Raw genomic sequence first — 19,073 nt, 5'->3', positions numbered from 1 at the left:
CCGGGCTCTAGAGGCGGTTCCACACACCCCTGGCTCTAGAACTCCAGGGCAGATTCCAGGCCCCCAGCTCTAGAGGGAGCTCCAGCCCCCGGCTCTAGAGGCTGGTTCCAGGCCCGAAGGAGCTCCAGGCCCAGGCTCTAGAGGTGGTTCCACACCCCTGGCTGCAGAGGGTGCTCCAGCCCCCTGCTCTAGAGGCTGGTTCCAGGCCCCTGGCTGGAGAGGGAGCTCCAGGACCGGGTGCTAGAGGCGGTTCCACACCCCCTGGCTCTAGAGCTCCAGAGCAGATTCCAAGCCCCCGCCTGCAGAGGGAGCTCCAGCCCCCGGCTCTAGAGACCGGTTCCATGCCCCCGTCTGCTGAGGGCGCTCTAGGGCCGGTTCTGGAGCGGTCCCCCCCCCGCCGGGGCGGGCCCCCTGCCCTACGTGCCCCTCTTGGGGGCGGCGGCCCGGCCGCAGGCCGGCGGCATGAGGTTCTCGGTGATGTAGGCCACCAGGAGGCAGATGATGACGAGCATGACGCAGATGGAGCCCCCCACGGCCGTCATGGCGATGACGATGTCCTGCATGCTGGCCGGCTCCACGCTGAACTCCACGCACTCGGCGCGGGGCGCGCCCGGCCCGCCGGCCCGGTAGAGCGGCTGGAGGCACAGGCGGTAGCGCACGCTGCCGTGCGCGTCGGGCAGCAGGTAGTCCCGGCAGCTGGCCCCCAGCTGGACGCTGTCGCAGTGGAAGCGGGTGTAGGTGCCGTCCCAGGAGCAGTTGAGGGCGAAGCCCCGCAGGTCCCGCCCCGGCCCGCCGGGCGCCCCCCACTGCAGCAGGACGCTGCCGTTGCGCAGCACGTTGGCCACCAGGGCGCGGCCCGGCGAGCGGTGCGCCTTGCAGCTGGGCGGCGGGCACTGGAAGTCCCGGGCCGGGCTCCGGAAGCAGAGGCGGCCGCTGGCCTGGCCCTCGCTGAACACCTTGTACGGGCACCAGGGCGCCGCCCCGGAGCTGTTGGCCGGCGGCGAGGCTCCCCGCCGGCTCCGCCGGGGCAGGGCCGGCAGCGGGTCCCAGGCAGCGGCGGCGCTCCCGGCCAGCTCCCCGGAGCCCCTCATCAGCCTGCCCCAGACGTGCCCGGGGCGGCGCTGGCAGAGGCAGAGCAGGGCGAGCGACTGCAGCAGCGTGCCCAGGCGGAGCATGCTGGCCGGGCCGAGCCGGGGGGCGCCCGGGGCATGGAGCGGGAGCGGGGCCGGGCGGGGAGGGGGGCACCGCAGCCCTAGCAGGCGGGTAGGGGCAGCTCACTCCCTCCGGATCCGCGGGGACCAGGCATCCCAGCCAAGCAGGGCGGCCGGGAGCGTCATGCGCCGAGCCCAGACAGGAGCCTCCTCCTGGCGCGCCCGGTCTCCGCCAGCGCCGGCTAAGTTTGCCCCGGGAGTCCCCGGTGTAGGGAGCAGTCGCTGTCTCCTTCTTCCTCCCGGAGCTGAGCGGCGGCAGGCGCCTTTCAGACCCGCCAACTTCCAGCGAAAGGGCTGCGCCGCCCCCCGGCTGCCAATGGAGAGCCGGCTCCGGCGTTAACTCTCGCTGGGCTGCGGAGCAGAAACCCGCCTGCCCTGCGCTTTGGCAGAGCGCAAATGGGGAGAGGATGGAGCCAGAAGCCGAATTGAAAGCGGGTGATTAAACCAGAGCCCAGGCAACGAATAGCTCAGACCCTCCCTCGTCCTGCAGGCAGGCACTGAACACTGTCAGGCTTTCAAGACGGGAGAAATAAGGCTCGCTCCTGCCCCCCCCCCCCAAGCCTTCCAGCAACCCCCTCTTCCCCCGAAAGCACCCAATCCCACACCCTTTGAGGCCAATGGAAAGATTCCCCTTAACTTCAACTGGGTTTTAGATCAGACCCACGTGCATTTGGATTAGGGTTGCCAGTTTTGGTCAACTATTGCCGGACGTTTCATTACATGTCATAAGCTTTAATTAAAGACTCCAGGACAATCCTAAAGGGTTGACACCCTGCATTTGGATCCTATCAGCACCCACTGTACTTTATGGAGAGGGATGAAGTCAGGGGCCTCTACCCAAAAGTTCCACCTGTGTTTGACTTTTAAATTATCCATGCACCTGCACAGTTCTGCCAACAGTAGCAATGAGAGGAGATTTGGACCAGTTTCCTTCCTGTAGATTCAGATCAAGGCTGGATGCCTTTCTAGACAAGGTGCTTTAGTCAAACAAGTTACCAGGCCTGATAGAGGGTAACTGGGTGAAAGTCTCTGGCTTTGCTTAGGAATGAAGTTAGAATAGATGACCTAATGGTCCCATCTGGCCCTTAAAATCTACAGAGCTGTGACTGAATTCCGTTCCCTTTGGAACAAAGTATCCCCATGGATCTGTTTTTCCCGCTTAGCTCTGCCCTCATCCCTTTGCTGCAGGTTGTACAACAGGGGTTCTCAAACTTTTGTACTGGTGACCCCTTACACATAGCAAGCCTCTCATTGCGATCCCCTTTATAAATTAAAAACACTTTTTTATATATTTACCACCACTATAAATGCTAGAGGCGAAGCAGGGTTTGGGGGGGAGGCTGGCAGCTCACAACCCCCTGAGGGGTCCCAACCCCCAGTTTGAGAATCCCTGTTGTACAGAGTAGGCCCAGTCCAGCGGGCACTTCCTGCCAGGTAGCCCAGAGTAATCCCATTGATTGACAGCACTGTACTGGATGGGAAATGTTTCTTTGAGGGCCCTTTTCTAGGGAAAATTGTAGAAAGTTTTCCAGCACTGCTCAGACTCATGCAGCTCCACCAGCGTTAGCAACATTGAGAGCTCTGGTGGAGACAGGTTGCAAGGCTGCCAGGTGTTTCTAACACTCCATCACCTAACCCTGCTTGGACCAGACTGATATTGACGCAATGTTAAAACAGAAATGCTGTTGGAGGGCCACCCAGTAAGTGGATAGCAGGACTAGAACTAGGGTGACCAGATGTCCCGATTTTATAGGGACAGTCCTGATATTTGGCGCTTTTTCTTATATAGGCTCCTATTACTCCCCACCCCATCCTGATTTTTCACACTTACTATCTGGTTGCCCTAAATAGAACCCAGCTGTCCTGCCCCCCTGGACCAGGCTACGTCAAGGTGAGTGAGTGGTATCTTGGTCATGGAATTGTTTTTGTCTTGATTTTCTTATAAACTAAAGGTTATGCTTTCAGGTTTAGAATTTCAATCTTACTAAGCATGGCCCTGGGGGGCAGGTAGGGTTTATTGGCCTTTCTGCAGAGGAATGGGGGTGGGGACTTGAGCATGACATACTGAGTCAGACACAGGCTGGGAGAAAGGCAGACAGTGGCATGGCTTGGCTACAACCATCATAGCAATTAGAGAAGAAAAAGGACTCGTTAAGGCATTTAGTCCAGTCCCTTGGTAGCTCAGGATACATTTACGCTGTGAGAAATGGCCGTGGTTGGCTCCCATAGCTGGCTCGGGCTGGAGCTGGGTCCTGTCTACACTGCAATAAAATCTATGTGGCACCAAGCTTCAGAGTTCAGGTCAGTTGACTCGGGCTGTCAGGGTTAAAGGCTGCGGGGCCAAAAATTGCAGTGAAGATGCTGGAGCCTGGGTTCTCAGATGCTCCCCTCTCCTGGGGTCTCAGACCCCAGGCTCCAGCTGGAGCCCGAATGTCTACACTGACATGTCATAGCCCTGTAGTCTGAGCCCCGGGAGGCAGCTGACATGGGCTCTGAGACTTGGTGCTGTGGGTTTTTTTTACCAGTGTACACATAGCCCCAGAGAGACTTGTAATTCGAAGCCACTTCCAGTCGCCAGAAGGACTCCTCATCCATTCACTCAGTCTCCTGGGGTCAGCCATTTCCTGCAATACAGAGGGAAAGTGAAGACAACCATTGGTGGGGACATAACACCAGGCACATTTTTGCTTGACCGCATAATGCTTTCAGAAAGCTCTTGAAAGATTTATGCTGGGAGTGTGTTCCTGCCGCTCTTGCCATTGTCAGAATGCGGAAGCAGGAGATTCCTGAATAAAGGATGATAAAAATACACATGTAACCTCAACTCTTTGAGGATCCTTTGCACAGTTAAAGTGGTGGAAGCTGCTCTAAATCTTGCCTAACCCCAGACTCCACCCAACACTATCACTTGCTCTAATTGTTTTATAAACAACTTTATGAAGAGTCTTAAGAGGTTTTAAGCAGCAGAGAAGCCGGAAGTTACTATTGTACTTTCTCCTCCTCCACCAATCAAGGGAGACTATAAGTATTGCTGAAGGACAAGATGCTTCGTTTTGTTATTGGTTTTTTACTGTGAAATACTTCCTGGTCCAACACTGGCCCGATCATTGCAAAATCTTGCAAGGAAGAATTTTCAAATTACAGTTTGTAGAAAAACTTTATTGTGATCAAGAATATGGTTAATGTTCCCTAATCAAGAGTTGAATGTTTTCTTTAGTGACATTAACTCATTCAGCCCATATCACCTATAACAGTGACCATTCTCTGAGCATCTGATATAAACTGCATAGTATTAAATATATAGTGCTGAGAATGTACGGTTTCCTCCTCTTCCTCCCATCCTACACCGTTAGTGAATAAGGATATGGTCCATATATGGAGATTTATATTACCTCTTTGTCTACTATTTCTGCTGCTTTTGATGCCAAGAATTAGGTTTTAAAAATAGCTACCATTTGGTGTCACAGATAATGTGTGCGCTGCCCCTGCTGGTATGCATATATTATGGTCAGCATCAATTACATCATCAGTAATGCTGCACACGCACATACACACAAGAGGAAACATAAAGGTGAAGTATTGGCTTCTGATTAATTAAGAACACAGAAGGGAGGGAAAAATCAATGTTTGTCAAATGCAAGGGGGGTGGGGATCAATGTCTGGCAAATGCAGGGGAAAATCAGCATGGGCTGAAGCAGATGAGACCAGAATGCAAACAGGAGAGCACAAAATGAGAATGAAAAGCCATTCTAAGGAATGATGCATCTGAAGAAATGGGTTTTTTTTTACCCACAAAAGCTTATGCCCAAATAAATCTGTTAGTCTTTAAGGTGCCACCGGACTCCTTGTTATTATAAGGAAGTGGTCCCTTTGAATGAGAAGAAAAGGGAATCTTAGCTGTGTTGTGCAGAATGACTGAGATATGTGGTTGGGACGTTTGTGCTAACAGCAGAATGTGCAACGAATACTTAAGTGGAAATAACAGTGTAATATGGAAAATGCAAGTAATGTGTCCGAATATAAACAATACAGGAGTGAGAAATCTGCATAAATGAGTTTTTATGCTTTTTCCATGAGGAACATTTACTAGCTTGTGAAAGTTTGATGTATAACAAAAGTTGAAGCACTGAAGTTTGATTGAATGTATTTTACTGCCTCAGAAAATGACTTGGCCTGAATTCAAGCAGTTAGTTGAATGCATTCAAAGCATAATTAACTCCTGTCTGAGATTTTATTAAAATATAGCCTCATTTTAAATGTGTTGAGCATTTATATGACCAAATTGTCTACTGTTGAGCCAACTTCTCTGAGCGACTTACCTTTTTAATTGTTGTTTGCAGTGTTGTAGCCCTGTTGGTCCCAGGATAGCAGCGAGACATGGTGGGTGAGATCATATTTTATTGGACCAACTTCTGTTGGTGAAAGGTACAAGCTTTCAAGCTACACAGAGCTATTCTGCAGGACTGGGGAAGGAAATCCGAGTGTAAGCGAAATACAAGGTGGGGCAGATTAAGCAGGCAGGGTTCACGCATGTTGTAGGAGATCACTTCATTTTAAGTGAGCGCTGAACGTGGTATGCTGCTAGAGGTGCCTCATCATCTCAGGTCAGAGGCTCGTTGAAGAAAATTTATTGGCATTAAGGACCTGATAACACTTTTCATAAAAGGTGGGGATGTCTGGCAGGTGCTCAGAGCCCATTCCACCTCCCTGAAGTCTGGGCAGCACTGCCGTCCGCTATTAAAACAGATTCCACTCTAAAGCCGGCTTCATTTTGGTGGTTGAGGGCGTGATCCTGTACCTGCCTCACAGGCGGCTTGTCAAGTGTAACTAAGGAAGATTTGCAAAGTTTGCCATAGTTATGCCACTAGAGTCCCTGCAGTGTAGACATGGCCCTAATTTTATGTCCCTGTTAAAACCTATGGGGAGGGAAAATAAATCAAACTAGAGAAGTCCTGTTAGTCTACTGCAGTAGAAGGGAGTGCCCTAGAATACCTCAGAGCAGGTGTCCAGATTTGCTATGGGTTTTGATTAACCACGCTATGGCCAATATTGTAATATTGCTTCCTTTGAGCCTAATTCAGCTACTCTACCTCATGCTGAATAGTACTTTAACTTCACAAAGAATCCCTTTGACAGCACTCACGGTACTCACTGAGTAAAATACTACTGTGCGTGAGTAAAGGGTTTCTGAAGGAGACCCTTCGCTGTAAGGTTGTTAGAAGTGTTAGTCAGTGAGGGAAGAGCCTTTGGAGACCCCTGCATACAGAATCGGCTCATAGTGAATTTGGAAAGAGGCGTGGGGAATGGTCTCCTGTTATTTACAATTTCTTTATACCTATGCATGGTAGTTTCCCCTCTTAAATCCCAGAGCAGTGGTACTCTGCCAGCCAGCTCCGAAACACAGAGCATTGTAGGTATACGAGGGTCTTCCAGCTGGGACAAATTTCCTTCCAGAACAATTATACCAACCTTTAATTATGCAACACCTCTGGCTGAGCATTCAATTGAACAAGTTGCTGTGAGTTCAAGTCCTCTTCAAGGGGACAAGACACTGTGCTGTTGTGATCATCGGGCCTACAAATTGACCCTGTTTGGGAGCTCAACTGTGACAAGTGAGTGAAAGTTCATAGTGTCACAATAACCTGTAACAACAAATGTTGAAGGAAAAAGGTGCAAAAGGTAAACAGACTAAATGAGTCATCAACAACAACAAACGTCCTCCTGCTATAGCTCAAGGATTGTGTTAAGATCATGCCTGGTAAACAAGAAAAGCATAAAACTGGAAATCAGTGATCCAAAATTGGTGTGTAAGAAATTAGGTGGATAAAACAATGAGAGGACGGGCTATTCCACCCACCGCTCCCTTTTGGCATCCTTCATCTAGGAGAGAAGTGGACATAGGTGCTGGTGGGATGAAAGATGAGAGAACAGGAAGGAGCGAACCTCACCATGGTGGCTGCTGCCCTCACCGCTTCCTGGGACCCAGGCTTCCATTGGGCCTGCACTGTGCTGACCTTGAGACACATCCTGGCCAGAGAGAGGAACCCAGATGACTTCGCCACCTCTGCTGGCTTTGGCTAAATCCCAGACGCCCCCCCGAGATGTGACCCTTTTCCCTTGTGTCTCTTGTTCCTTCCCTACCGTATTTATTGTCTACGTCTCTTTTTGCCTTCTGTCCAGTAAGAGGCTGACTATATTTTGCAACCCTGCTGTGAGTCTGTGACCAGAAAGTAGGCAGCTAAAAGCCATGCCCTGCCTAGGACAAATTTGCAGAGAGGCTAATAAGACCGTGTGCTGTGCCTGTGTTTTTCCAGCAGTGAGGTTGCAAGTGAAAGTCAATACCAGAGACAGAAGCTGCACTTAACACTCTGACCTCATACCAACCCTGAAATGTGCTTGTTTACAAAAATCCAAGCTCCCTTTTGATCAAGTTTTGGAAGGGCCAGAAGGGAAAAAAACAAAACAACAACAACAAAAAAATGTTTTGTTTCAGTTCCTGAGACACGTTTAATCAGCCAATCGGAGACTTTACATCAGGAAACATCCTATCCTACATCCAGAAAATGTGCATCCATTTGCATCTGTTGTCCTGAAACTGTTGCATTTGCTTGATGTGGTTAAAAGACATCTGTCACCTGCACATACACTGCAGAGCCCCTCACCTGGCATTCTGGTCAGGATGCATAATAATCCTTAGTATCTTGATAAACATGTGCCTGAAAGAACCGGACCAATGCCCTCTCCTGAGTTCTCTCCACCCCTAAGTGACTTGCCCACAGGACATCATGGGCTAACTTTAACTCTTGGTTCAGTACTGACTGGGGACCAGGAGCTGGGTTTGGTGGGCTCCAGTTTGAGTGTCCCAGATCACCTTCACCAACAGGCCCCCTCAAGTTCAAAATGGGAGTATGGAGAGTTCTGAGTGGGCCATCCAGTATCCCATTCGCACTAGCGAGTCAGCTATACAGGGGACTGAACCCTGGATCCTCTCTGACTTTGGGTCAAAGGGCTAAGCCCAGCATGTTTGGGGGGAGGGATAGCTCAGTGGTTTGAGCATTGGCCTGCTAAACGCAGGGTTGTGAGTTCAATCCTTGAGGGGGGCCATTTGGGGAACTGGGGTAAAAATCTCTCTGGGGCTTGGTCCTGCTTTGAGGAGGGACTAGAACCTCCTGAGGTCCCTTCCAGCCCTAATATTCTATGATATGATTCTATGCCTAGGCTAGGTTGGTTTGTCAGGAAAGGTTTTGAACCAAAGCTTTGGCTCAACATTTATTCCCTTGACACCTCAGTCATTTCAATGTACTTTCGTGCTTGCCCCTAATCTGCCATAAACTTTCAGGCCATGCTGCCCGGGCAAACCCTTTGCTCCATCATCTGCTTTTAAGCAGCCTTCGAACAAGCTTTCGTGCTCATGCACACAGATGTATCCGCACCCGTTTGCTGCTTTTCCATTTTTTCTGTCCAGAGCAAAGTAAGGGGAGTAGAATACACCTCCTATTCCAGACCCCATTTTAGAGGGGACACTAGAGGAGGTATTTTAATGGGGGGCAGCTGGCTATAATCCAGACAATTAGGGTCCAGGTCACCCAAGGCTGACAAAATTAGCACAATGCTGTGTAGATTTTAGACCCACAGCTGGGTTTGCTAGACAGTCCACAGAGAGGAGCTACTTAGGTATCAGCAGAGACCAACATACAATGGCTGGATGTTAAATGCATTCTCTTAGCAGGGAGCCTTGCATTTAGGGCTGGAGTTGCTATATTCCTTCCAAGTCATAATTTCAAAGATTACTCCTCGCTGCTATGCAGGCAGGGAATTAGCCTCCTAATTTAGATAACCTCTGCTGAGTCTCTCTAGATCAGCACACCAGTCTCATCACTACTAGGAGTTTATTTTCAGCACTTACCCCAGCCTGTCCCTACTCTCACCATCTGGGAGCCACACGTGAAGAACAGGGAAAGGAATGGAGGAGGAGAAACGAAGTTCAGTAGGAAGCTACCTGCATTACTCATCTCACGATGCCAACTTGGGCACGCAGAGATGAAACCGTCACACCAGAGACCCTCCGAGTCACTGCCGATCTTATCTTGGTTTGTGGAACAAATGACGTTTCTGGGGCCCAGCTGAGAATCAGGGATGTTTCTGACTGGGATGCAGCTGGGCAGATACGTTCTCCTCTGATGAATCTATTTATAGCAGGTGGTGGAGACAGAATCGTGTTGCTTCCTGCAGCAGGGTTTGGAGGAGGATAATGCAGAGCGTAGGCACACCATTAACTGTTTCATCCAAATCACTCTGGATGACGCTTGTTCCTTTGTAGTTTACACTGAACTCCCTAACAGATCACGGTGTGGCTTCCAGAGGGAGAACATAGCACCAGGAGCAGTGGAGCTTGGCTAATGTGCCTCCACCCTGACCTCCAGGAACAACCTGGTGTAAGAGGCTGTCTTACTAGAGGCAAGGGATTTGCCATTCTGTCCCTGGCCTCTTTGCTGAGGCAGGCAGCTAAGGCTACATCTACACTACAGGGGGGGGGGGAGGGTCGATTTAAGATACGCAAATTCAGCTATGCAAATAGCGTAGCTGAATTCGACGTATCGCAGCCGTCTTACCCCACTGTGAGGACGGCGGCAAAATCGACCTCTGCGGCTTCCCGTCGACGGCGCTTACTCCCACCTCCGCTGGTGGAGTAAGAGCGTCGATTCGGGGATCGATTGTCACGTCCCAACGGGACGCGATAAATCGATCCCCGCGAGGTCGATTTCTACCCGCCGATTCAGGCGGGTAGTGTAGACCCAGCCTTAGGTACCAGTTAGCGTATGTTGCAATGTGGACAACTGTCCACTAGGCCCCAGCTAAAAACCTTCATATGGCATTTTGTGTCTCCAAAATATTTCTACGGGTTGCCCAACTACGTTCTGAACCCTCAGCTCCCCACTGTATTAAAAACAGTGGAGTATATGGACGAGTTGCTTGAGTTGTACAAAACAGAGAGATTGGGGAGCAAGGCTCATTAACTGGGGTTTTGTGGAATTGCTCTAAATTAGGCACAGAAATCAGAAGGGGAAAAAAAAAAAAAAAACCAGGCCCACTTAAAGCTTCACTTATGTGGGCAAGTGAACAGCACCTGGCTGTAGGTCTCTGGCCCAAGTCTGGAAAAGGGGAAGTACTCCAGTTAGGAGTGGTGTGTGGCGAGGAGAGGGGAGCAGCTCCGTGATGTGCGGAGATATTAACACAGGCCCAGCACCCACGCTAACCAGCCCCCCTTTCTATTCCCATGGAGCATGCCCCTGGCCAGCAGTGAGGTGTCTGCTGAGAACGGCTTAGGGATGTCTGGAGGTGGCACATCATCTTCCCGTGAACTTCAGGCTGTTTTTCATTCGACTAAGGAATAGCAGCTATTTTGACAGACAGAAAAATCGGGGAATAGGATTTCTTAAAGCCATGTTAAGCTCAAATTCTGCTCTCACACCTATGCAACTACACTGCAATTAGTGGGGGTGCGTGAGCTTAACAGAACACAATTTAGCCCCCCCCCCCCCCTCCCGGGGTAGAGAATTGGGTGGGAGGGGGTACAATGGCCACCATCTTGGCTGACGCATGGGACTGAACTGGGCACCTCCAAAGCTAAAAGCATGAGCTGAAGAGTCAGGGTGTCTTCGCTGGTGGCTGTAACCACTCACGTCCTCTGAGTTGGCACACGGGGGGCTCTGGGATGTTTGTGTGCTTGTGCTTTCGGAACATCCCCGCCGTCTCCAGGAAGTTCTGAATAGCACTGACAGAACTGTGCTGGTCCCAAGTGTCCACGGATTGGTACAGCTTGTTCTAATAATAAATCCAAGATCAATGTCAGGGGCTCACAGTAAGCGAATGCCTGGTAACAAATTCAAAAGTAGGCACCTGGGGGGTTATTGGTCCATATCTCCCTGAGAACACGCTCCCGCGTGGACTTCGTGTGAAGGCCAAGACTATAACAGGGTTCAAAAAGGACCTATCCTCCATGAACTTACCTAATTCTATCAATTACTATTAGCCAGGATGGGCAAGGATGCAAACCCGTGCTCTGAAGCGTCTCTAGCCTCTGTTTTCCAGAAGCTGGGAATGGGCAACGGGATGGATCACTGGATGATTACCTGTTCCGTTCATTCCCTCTGGGGCACCTGGCACTGGCCACAGTCAGACGACAGGATACCACTGGCTAGATCGACTATTGGTCTGACCCAGTCTGGCCGTTCTTATGTACATCTGCTCCCTAACATGTTGTTTTGAAACGCACCTTCCTATAATATTGCCGAGGACCAGTAGCAATGTTAATGGAATACTTCGGTGGGGATGGTACAGGAGAGGGGGAAAGATGACTGTACAATCACCAGGGAGGTTAGCATTGTTTGCTGTAGTGAAACTGCTGGCTTTTTTCCACCTCCCCTCCATGGTCCCTTCCAAACCATGCACAAGAGCGTTCAAACTAGCCAAAAATGTCAGATAGGGGTTTGCCGCAAAAGTGCGTCCTACTCGGCCACTGCCCCAACCCCAGATGACTCTCTCCACTCAGTAAGACTCACCCCTGCTCCTTCGTCACAGCTGCTGCCTCCCACAAGCCTTCCATTGGGACCAGTGGAACAGGAGGTCGTACGGGTCTAGCCACGGATCCATAGGAAGAACCCAGCTACTGGTAACGTTGGCAGCTGCTAAGTGGTAAAATGATTGCTACCTCTACCCTTTGCCAGAGATTTATCAATGATACATTCTGGTCAGGAGACAGATGAATGACTCCACCCTGGGTGTCTTGGTATAACCCTCCCCCACTCCTAACCACCCACCCCCAGTCCCCAGGAGGGTCAGGCTCCCATCAAGCCACCAGAAGTGACCCACAAATTTACCAAGTTGAGATATTTGCCCCTTGCGCCCAAAGTTCTGTTTTAGTTTCCACTCCCACTGCCCCCGCCCTGGGCTCCGGCCGGTCAGTTGCTGATGGACCCCAAGTGTTTAAACGACCAAGACGCTCGTTTTTTTCCTAGCAACACCATTTCCAGGTGGGGTTTGCAGCAGGAGGCACGATCCAAGATAGCAAACAGACATCGTTTTAAAGAAGCACCATTAACCAAAGGGTTTATAAAGAGATTCCTTTGTATTGGAGATCAGTCAAGTGAGTCCAGGGCAGCAGCCTGGGCCAGTGCAACCACTGGTGTCTCGTAGTTCGGCAAACATCTGCCTCTCCCGTCCCGTGCCTCAAGCAGTAAAAAAATGAAACAAACAAAAAAAACCTTCATCTGAAACGGGAGTGGGGAATAATAAAAGGGGAGGGGGAAAATCAATAAAGCGTCCCCGAGAGAAGCAGCAGGATGTGGCCACGCCAGGGGTCAGACAGCACTTCTGCTTTCTCCGCCAGCGGGCAGCGTGGCCAAGATTGCACCGGGCACACACACACACCATGTGCATTTGGAAGCGGCCTGCTTGTGGGCTGGCCACACGTTCCTCCGGCCCTGCCTTCGAAAGTTCATCCCGGAGCCATGTCTCTCAAGGAGATTCCTGCAACTCCTCCCTCCTGCTCCCATAACACGCCATTCTCCTCCCACGCGCTCTGAGCCGCCGGCACCCTCAGTAGTAATCGTCCTTCTTGCTCTCAGCTCCTGGGACGCCCCCACGGTCCTTGTGCTCCTGCACTAGCTCCAGGTCGTCGTTATCGTCCACCTCCCCTCCGTGATCCTCCTATTTGCAGGAAGAAAGGAGAGGCGGGGAAATCAACACTGAACAGAAAGCAAGAGCCCAACCCAGTCAGCCAAGTGGTCGCCAGCATTCATGGTTTCGCCCCCAGTTAACGTGGGCTGGGATCCAGGAGACCTGGGTTTGATTCCTAACCCTGCCACAGCCTTCCCTGGTGACCTTGGGCAAGTCACTGAAAGTCTCTACTCCGCCTGTTAAATGAGGATGACCATCCTTCCTCCCTCTCACCCTGTCTCTTGCCTCATCAGTTTAGATGTCAGCTCTCTGGGGCAAGGACCATCTCTTAGGCCTAGGTTACACTAGAAAACTAGGTTGGTTTAACTATATTGGTCAGGGGTGTGAAAAATCTACCCCCCTGAGTGGTGTTGTTAAGCCAACCTAAGTCCCCTTGTAGACAGCACTATCACCTCGCGGGGAGGTGGATTTCCTACTCCCATGGGAGAAACCCTCCCACCGGCATAGGTAGGATCCACGCTGAAGCATTAGAACCGTGAAGCTGCACAGCTGCAGTGTTTTAAATGGAGGCAAGCCCTTACCGTGCATTGCACAGTGCCAAGCTCACCGGGGGGCTGGTCCCAGGGGACAATACTTCGGACTCTGGGGAGTGCCAGGGGTGCTAACTGGCCATTTAGCTGTAATTCAACCCAGGATTTAACTGCGTGAACCCTGCAGGTGCGAACTGACCAAAGTCCTCCTATTTTTCAAGGACTACTTGAGTATGCTCTCAGTTCCTACAGACAGTGCATACAACAACATATACTTGGGATTCAGGCAAAGGGTGGGAGGAGATAGTGTGATTTACAGTTAATTGGCCAATTAACACCCTGTCATTCCCTGGGCCCTGATGCACTTAGTTGGCATCTTTAGGCATGGATACCCAACCACCTACAGCTTGCAAGCAAATGGGGGTAGCTCTAAGTGGTACCTGGCCTGTGCCGTACTACTCAGAGATCGGTGCTCAAGATTCAGCACAAACAAAACATTCCAGGGCCTCACACTGCTCCAGAGCTCAGCAACCTTCGGGCTGGCCCCAGCTCCCCAGGGGGAGCCTCTCCCGGCAGCCTAGGGCTCTGAGCGCCAGCTGTATTAGAGCTGTTGGCCTGAGAGCATCACTCTCTCCCCTGCAGGGTGCTTACATGCAGCCGTGCAACTGCTCATTACGCTTGTGGGCCCGGACTGGTACTGAACAGGAAGCAGGCTAGGGAGAGACAGGCACAGCTTGGGCCCATCTGAACAAGACGCCAAATCTGGCACTGACAAAAGCCTTGTGCTGAAGCCTGAGGCGCTTTGCTTCCTGTGCCATGGACAGCCCCCACCCCACCACCAGCAGCACACACACAGGGGACAAGCAAGATGGGCTTTCTCCCCCCGGAAGGCTTCTGACCAGCAGGGACACTTTGGAGCACAGAAGGGGGAGAGGGCTCCAAGGTAGATTTTTATTACCAATGACACTCGCCAGCAGCCTGGTCTCTCTCTCCTCGTCGGTTTCTAGGAGACAGGCTGCTGCGGGCTCGGCTGTCGCCTGCTTCCTACCCCCTTCCAGCTTCACTGAATCAGCCAGGCCTAGAGCTGTGCTCTCTGACCCAGTTTCTAACAAGCACATCTAGCTGTTAAAATAGCAGAAGAGTCAAAAAGTGTTTCCAGGCCTCTCTCAAATCTCAGATCCCTGCCCGCACGGGCTGGACAGCACGGGGCCACTTGAATCGGGTACAAAGCACGGCTCAGGATTTGGAAAGATTCCGCTCCGGATCTGCTGCCTAGAGGCTATTGGGACTGACTTCCTAGAAACACATTAGATCAGGGGTTTGCAAACCTCTGTTTGGGGCCAACGTCTAAACAGAGATGGTCTTGGGGACTCTTCCCCTCCCATTTCCTGACCCCACCCCCACCTAGGGTGACCAGACGTCCCGATAAAATCGGGACCGTCCCGATATTTAGGCATTTGTCCCGCGTCCCGATTGATCTTCGGTCGGGACGCTGCACTCCGCTTTTTTTTTTTTTTTTTCTCTGCCGGGCTGCCGGCAGCACTCAGCTGTTCTCGGCTTTTTTTTTTCTTCTCCTCTGACTGCCGGCAGCACTCAGCTGTTCTCTGTTGGTTTCTCTTCCCCCCCCCCCCTCCTAAAAACCAGAGGCTGAAGGTATGCATACCTAAGGAAGGGTGCATAATCTCCTTTGACTGCCCGCAGCCCTGGGCTGTTCTCAGCTCCCGCCCCCGACTGCCAGCAGCACTGGGTCACAGTAGGGAATTGGGAGAGGGAGCTGTTTGTGTCCTTACACCGGCAGCACTCGGTTTTTTGGTTTTTTTTGCTCCGCCAGTGACCCCCCCCCTCCCCCCCCCCCCCCTTGTGTCCCGATATTTTCTTCCTGTCATCTGGTCACCCTACCCCCACCGTCTCCCATCTGCCATCACATAACATCCCTGTGACAACTCCAGCACTTAACATGGAAAAACAACACTCGGCTGCACACTGTAATGCAATTCAGTGGCTGGAATCAAAGAAAATGAGCCAGTATCATGAGGTCTCCAACCACCACCAGCTCCATGCGGTTTGGGAAGCGCTGCTTTAGAGTGAATGCCAGGGCTCCATCCCCACCGAACACGGAGCTGGCGCGCCATTGCAGAGCTGCCCTGCGTGGTACTACAGGAAACCTCCAGTGCAGAATACAGAGATTGCGAGGGCTAGACCTCGCTACAAAGGGAGGAAGGCCCTGACGATGGTGAATGAATAGCCAGATTTTTAAGGGAGGGGGTGGGGGGCAGGAGGAGTCCCATGAGGAACCCAAATGACCCCAAGAGAGAGGCAGGGTATGTCACACCCCGCGTTTCGTCATGCCCCTTCCTTTGCCAGCAACCACCCTTCCCGCAGGGAGAAACAGCAAAACTCATGTCCTATATTGTGCAGGACTGCTGCCTTCCTCCCTTGAAACTTCAGGCTGAACCCACAGATATATCACCAATCAATCAATCAAACAAACACCAAGCACGTGATCTCTGATACAGAGGGAAATGGCTTAACGCGCCCAGAGACAGCCTCCTCTCACGTAACACTGTCATTTGACATTAAGAAATAATGCCCCTCCTGGGCCAGGGAAGCCCACCCCTGCATCTGGCCAGAGGGGCCTAGTGTTCGGAGCAGTGGGCTGGGAATCAGCAGATCGGAGTTCTATTCCTGGCTCGGCGCCTGGCCTGCTGGGTGACACGTTGCCGCTCCGTGCCTCAGTTTCCCCATCTGTAAAATGGGAATAATGATACCTCACTTGTAAAGTGCTCTGAGATTTATGGATGAAAAGAGCTTGACATTAACAACTATTTACTCTTCTTACGTGCCATGAGAGAACATTCAATGGGCTCAGTGGAGATGGTGGGCTGAGGGCTCCCCTCTGACCCAGTCGCAGGGCCAGAGTACTGGAGCTACGGCTAAGGGCTGATCTTGCAGTATGCATGGTGTTACGCACAAGCCGTCCCAAGCTTTTACAAGGTTTGGCTGTCGACTGCAAGCCCCAAAGAGCTGTTTATTCAGCTTGCACTTCAGGCCATCCCTGGGCAAACTCTTAAGTAAAAACAGGGGAGCAAGTGGACCCCCATCAGCCAAAGGGCAGTGGTAATAGAGAGGCAGGAGATGGGGGCAGGGGGGAGGATGCAGCACTGGGACAGATAGCTAACTGAAGCTTCCCCTAGCCAGAGACAGGGCGGGAAGGGACACTGCATTAGTTTAGCTGGCGCTAAGGAGAACAGCACTGCCAACCCTAAATGATCAAAAACCATCAGGTGGGGCCCCAAAATCATGAGACTGGCTTAAAAAAAAATCATGAGATTAAAAAGACATAAGCGTGAGGTCTTTTTCTTTGCCTTTGGAGCATTTAGGGTTCACGTTTTCCAGCTGCTCTCCTCTTATCATGGTTATTTTCTCCATGACAGAGGTCGCACTGCAGAGCTGGGGTCAGCGCTCCTCCATGTGCCACCCTCAAACCCAGCCAAGACTGGCAGATTGTGGGGGCCTGCTCCAGTATCCACTGAAGTCAAGGGCGTTATTTCACTGGGATCAGCTGGCCCGATCTGCGGACGGCTCAGCACCCACAGCTCCCACTGAGGTTCGGGGGGGCCTCTGAAAATCTGGCCCCTTTCTGCCATTGCAGAAGGTCATTCATTTCCATAAATGTGAGCCGGGAAACTTCAGAATCCCCGCCGGCAAGGACACATCCAGCTTCCACAGATGGCTGCTTCTCAGGCACAGCATGGAGCAGGTGAGGAGAGCTGGGCATTATCTAGAAATTGCTCATTAACCCCCATGCAAGTCTTCCTCCTCCCCCGCCTCGCATTTGCACCTCAGCATTAGAGATTCCTCTTTTCATAGTTTTGAAGTGGAAATTACATTTAAATGTTACAAATCAGATGGCAGTAAAAATTCAAGAGGACTCCACAGGCGGCAACAAAGGGCATCTCCCTGTCGCTTCGCAATCAAAGACCTCAGGGAGGCTGTGTCCACGGCAAAATTAGCTTGCCAGGGTGCTGCGATTTAGATACGGAATTCATTTTGGGGGACGAAAACTTAGATCTTGATAAAACAGCTCCCCATATACATACACACACAACTCCCCGTTTAAATGGAAAATCATTCCCGCAATCGTTTCTCTTTTGAAGTTAAATGGTTCAATTGAAAGCTCTGCCAGCATGGCTGCAATGATCAGGTTATTCTAGTGCATAGTGCCAGGCAGCGAAAGTGACTCAACATGACTACAGTCAGAAATGAAACTGACATGGCTGCGGTCACTTCCTAAACCAGGGGTTCTCAAACTGGGGGTCGGGACCTTTCAAGGGGTCGCGAGGTTATTACATGGGGGGTCGTGAGCTGCCAGCCTCCACTTCAAACCCTGCTTCACCTCCAGCATTTATAATGGTATTAAATATAGAAAAAAGTGTTTTTAATTTATAAGGGGGCGGGAGAGTGTTACGCTCAGACTTGCTATGTGAAAGGGGTCACCAGTACAAAAATTTGAGAACTGGCCTAAGCTAAGGGCAGGGCAAAGAAACCACCAAAAATAAAACTCGCCTGTAGTGTTGACAATTTCTGACAATGCCCCAGCTCCCGGAGTCCTGTGATTAGGTGTGAACCTCAGCTTTAAATTAAAAAAAATAATAATAATAAGTTTCTAGCCCTCCTGGCTGTGGAGAAAATTTTGAAAATGTGACCCCTTAAAAGGTCCATAACCAGAAGATAAATATTATATATTATTAGTATTACCAAGAACCACCAAAAACCGTTATTTTAAAAAGCCTCTGGCATGAAAATAATCACTCATTGTTCTATTCCTGGCTCCGAAATGATGTAGCCCAGTGATAGAGGTGATAGAAACCAGCCAGCGTTTAAATTGGGGAGGGAGGGAGGCGTGGGGAAGAGGGAGAAGAGGGGCAGCAAAGGGTCGCTGACCTGGCAAAAAACAATTTACATTGAGCTGGGTTGCTGAAGGGTGAACTTTAAGCATGGTCTTACCAAATCTGCTTCTTCCAGATGATGACAGACATCACCACTACCACCACATTTTTCAGACCACGTTAAGCCCTGATAACGCACCATAAAACCCTTGGCCTAAATTGTCCAGAAATGAGTCAAGACTGAGACTGCCTAACTTCAGACACCTTAAAGGGTCCCGATTTTCATAGGGTGGGTACTCAGCACAGGCTGAAAATCAGGCCCCCTCTTTTACAGCTGTCTCAAGTTGGGCACCCGAGATCACACGTCACTTTTGAAAACGCAGGCAAGCAAGGAAGGGAGGCTACCCCGGTTGTAGGATGGTTCTCTCAGAAATCTGCAGCTTTGTTTTGTTCACACAAGTTAACTATGTGCTTACGCCCCATTGACTTGTGTACATGCTTGTGTGTTTTGCTGAATCAGGGCCTTCATGGCCCGAGGCGTGAAATCCAATCACCCACCTATCTCAGCTTGCATAGCAACAAGCCATTTTTAACCACTGATCATGCATTTATATCGGCGATGTAGCAGCTTTCCCTCCCGTGTCAGCATCCCCAGAAGGCGCCTTGGGATTCCTGGCTCTGGCTGCGGCAGAGTTAACAAGAAGTAGCTGAAGATAGGTAATCGCTCTGCTTTGAAAGCAGGCAGAAGCCCAGAGGGGACGGTT

The 19,073-nt window shown here is 51.1% G+C and overlaps 2 protein-coding genes across 7 annotated transcripts in view; both read right to left on the bottom strand.

Annotated features, from left to right (window-relative positions):
• Positions 1-264: 264 nt before the first annotated feature.
• FNDC10 (fibronectin type III domain containing 10) lies at positions 265-1,210 on the bottom strand. Its single transcript, XM_065575178.1, is given in 2 exon segments — positions 265-1,190; positions 1,193-1,210. Coding segments are annotated over 2 exon segments (792 nt in total). The 3' UTR covers positions 265-416.
• An 11,110-nt stretch (positions 1,211-12,320) lies between these two features.
• The window catches only part of LOC101949571 (Golgi integral membrane protein 4-like), a 79,341-nt gene continuing 72,588 nt past the window's right edge, over positions 12,321-19,073 (bottom strand). For 2 of the 6 annotated variants that reach the window (XM_024104367.3, XM_065575177.1), the window contains one exon: positions 12,752-12,920. In XM_024104367.3, the coding sequence (XP_023960135.2) occupies positions 12,892-12,920 (29 nt within the window). In that variant the 3' untranslated portion in view covers positions 12,752-12,891. Of the gene's footprint in view, positions 12,921-17,843; positions 18,054-19,073 lie in introns of those variants that run through there. The other 4 variants (XM_065575175.1, XM_065575176.1, XM_005292924.4 and 1 more) reach the window with 3 other exon arrangements.

This window comes from Chrysemys picta, chromosome 21 (assembly GCF_011386835.1).
Source record: "Chrysemys picta bellii isolate R12L10 chromosome 21, ASM1138683v2, whole genome shotgun sequence".
Taxonomy (NCBI): Eukaryota; Metazoa; Chordata; order Testudines; family Emydidae; genus Chrysemys; species Chrysemys picta.
This window is presented reverse-complemented; position numbering and strand designations above follow the sequence as displayed.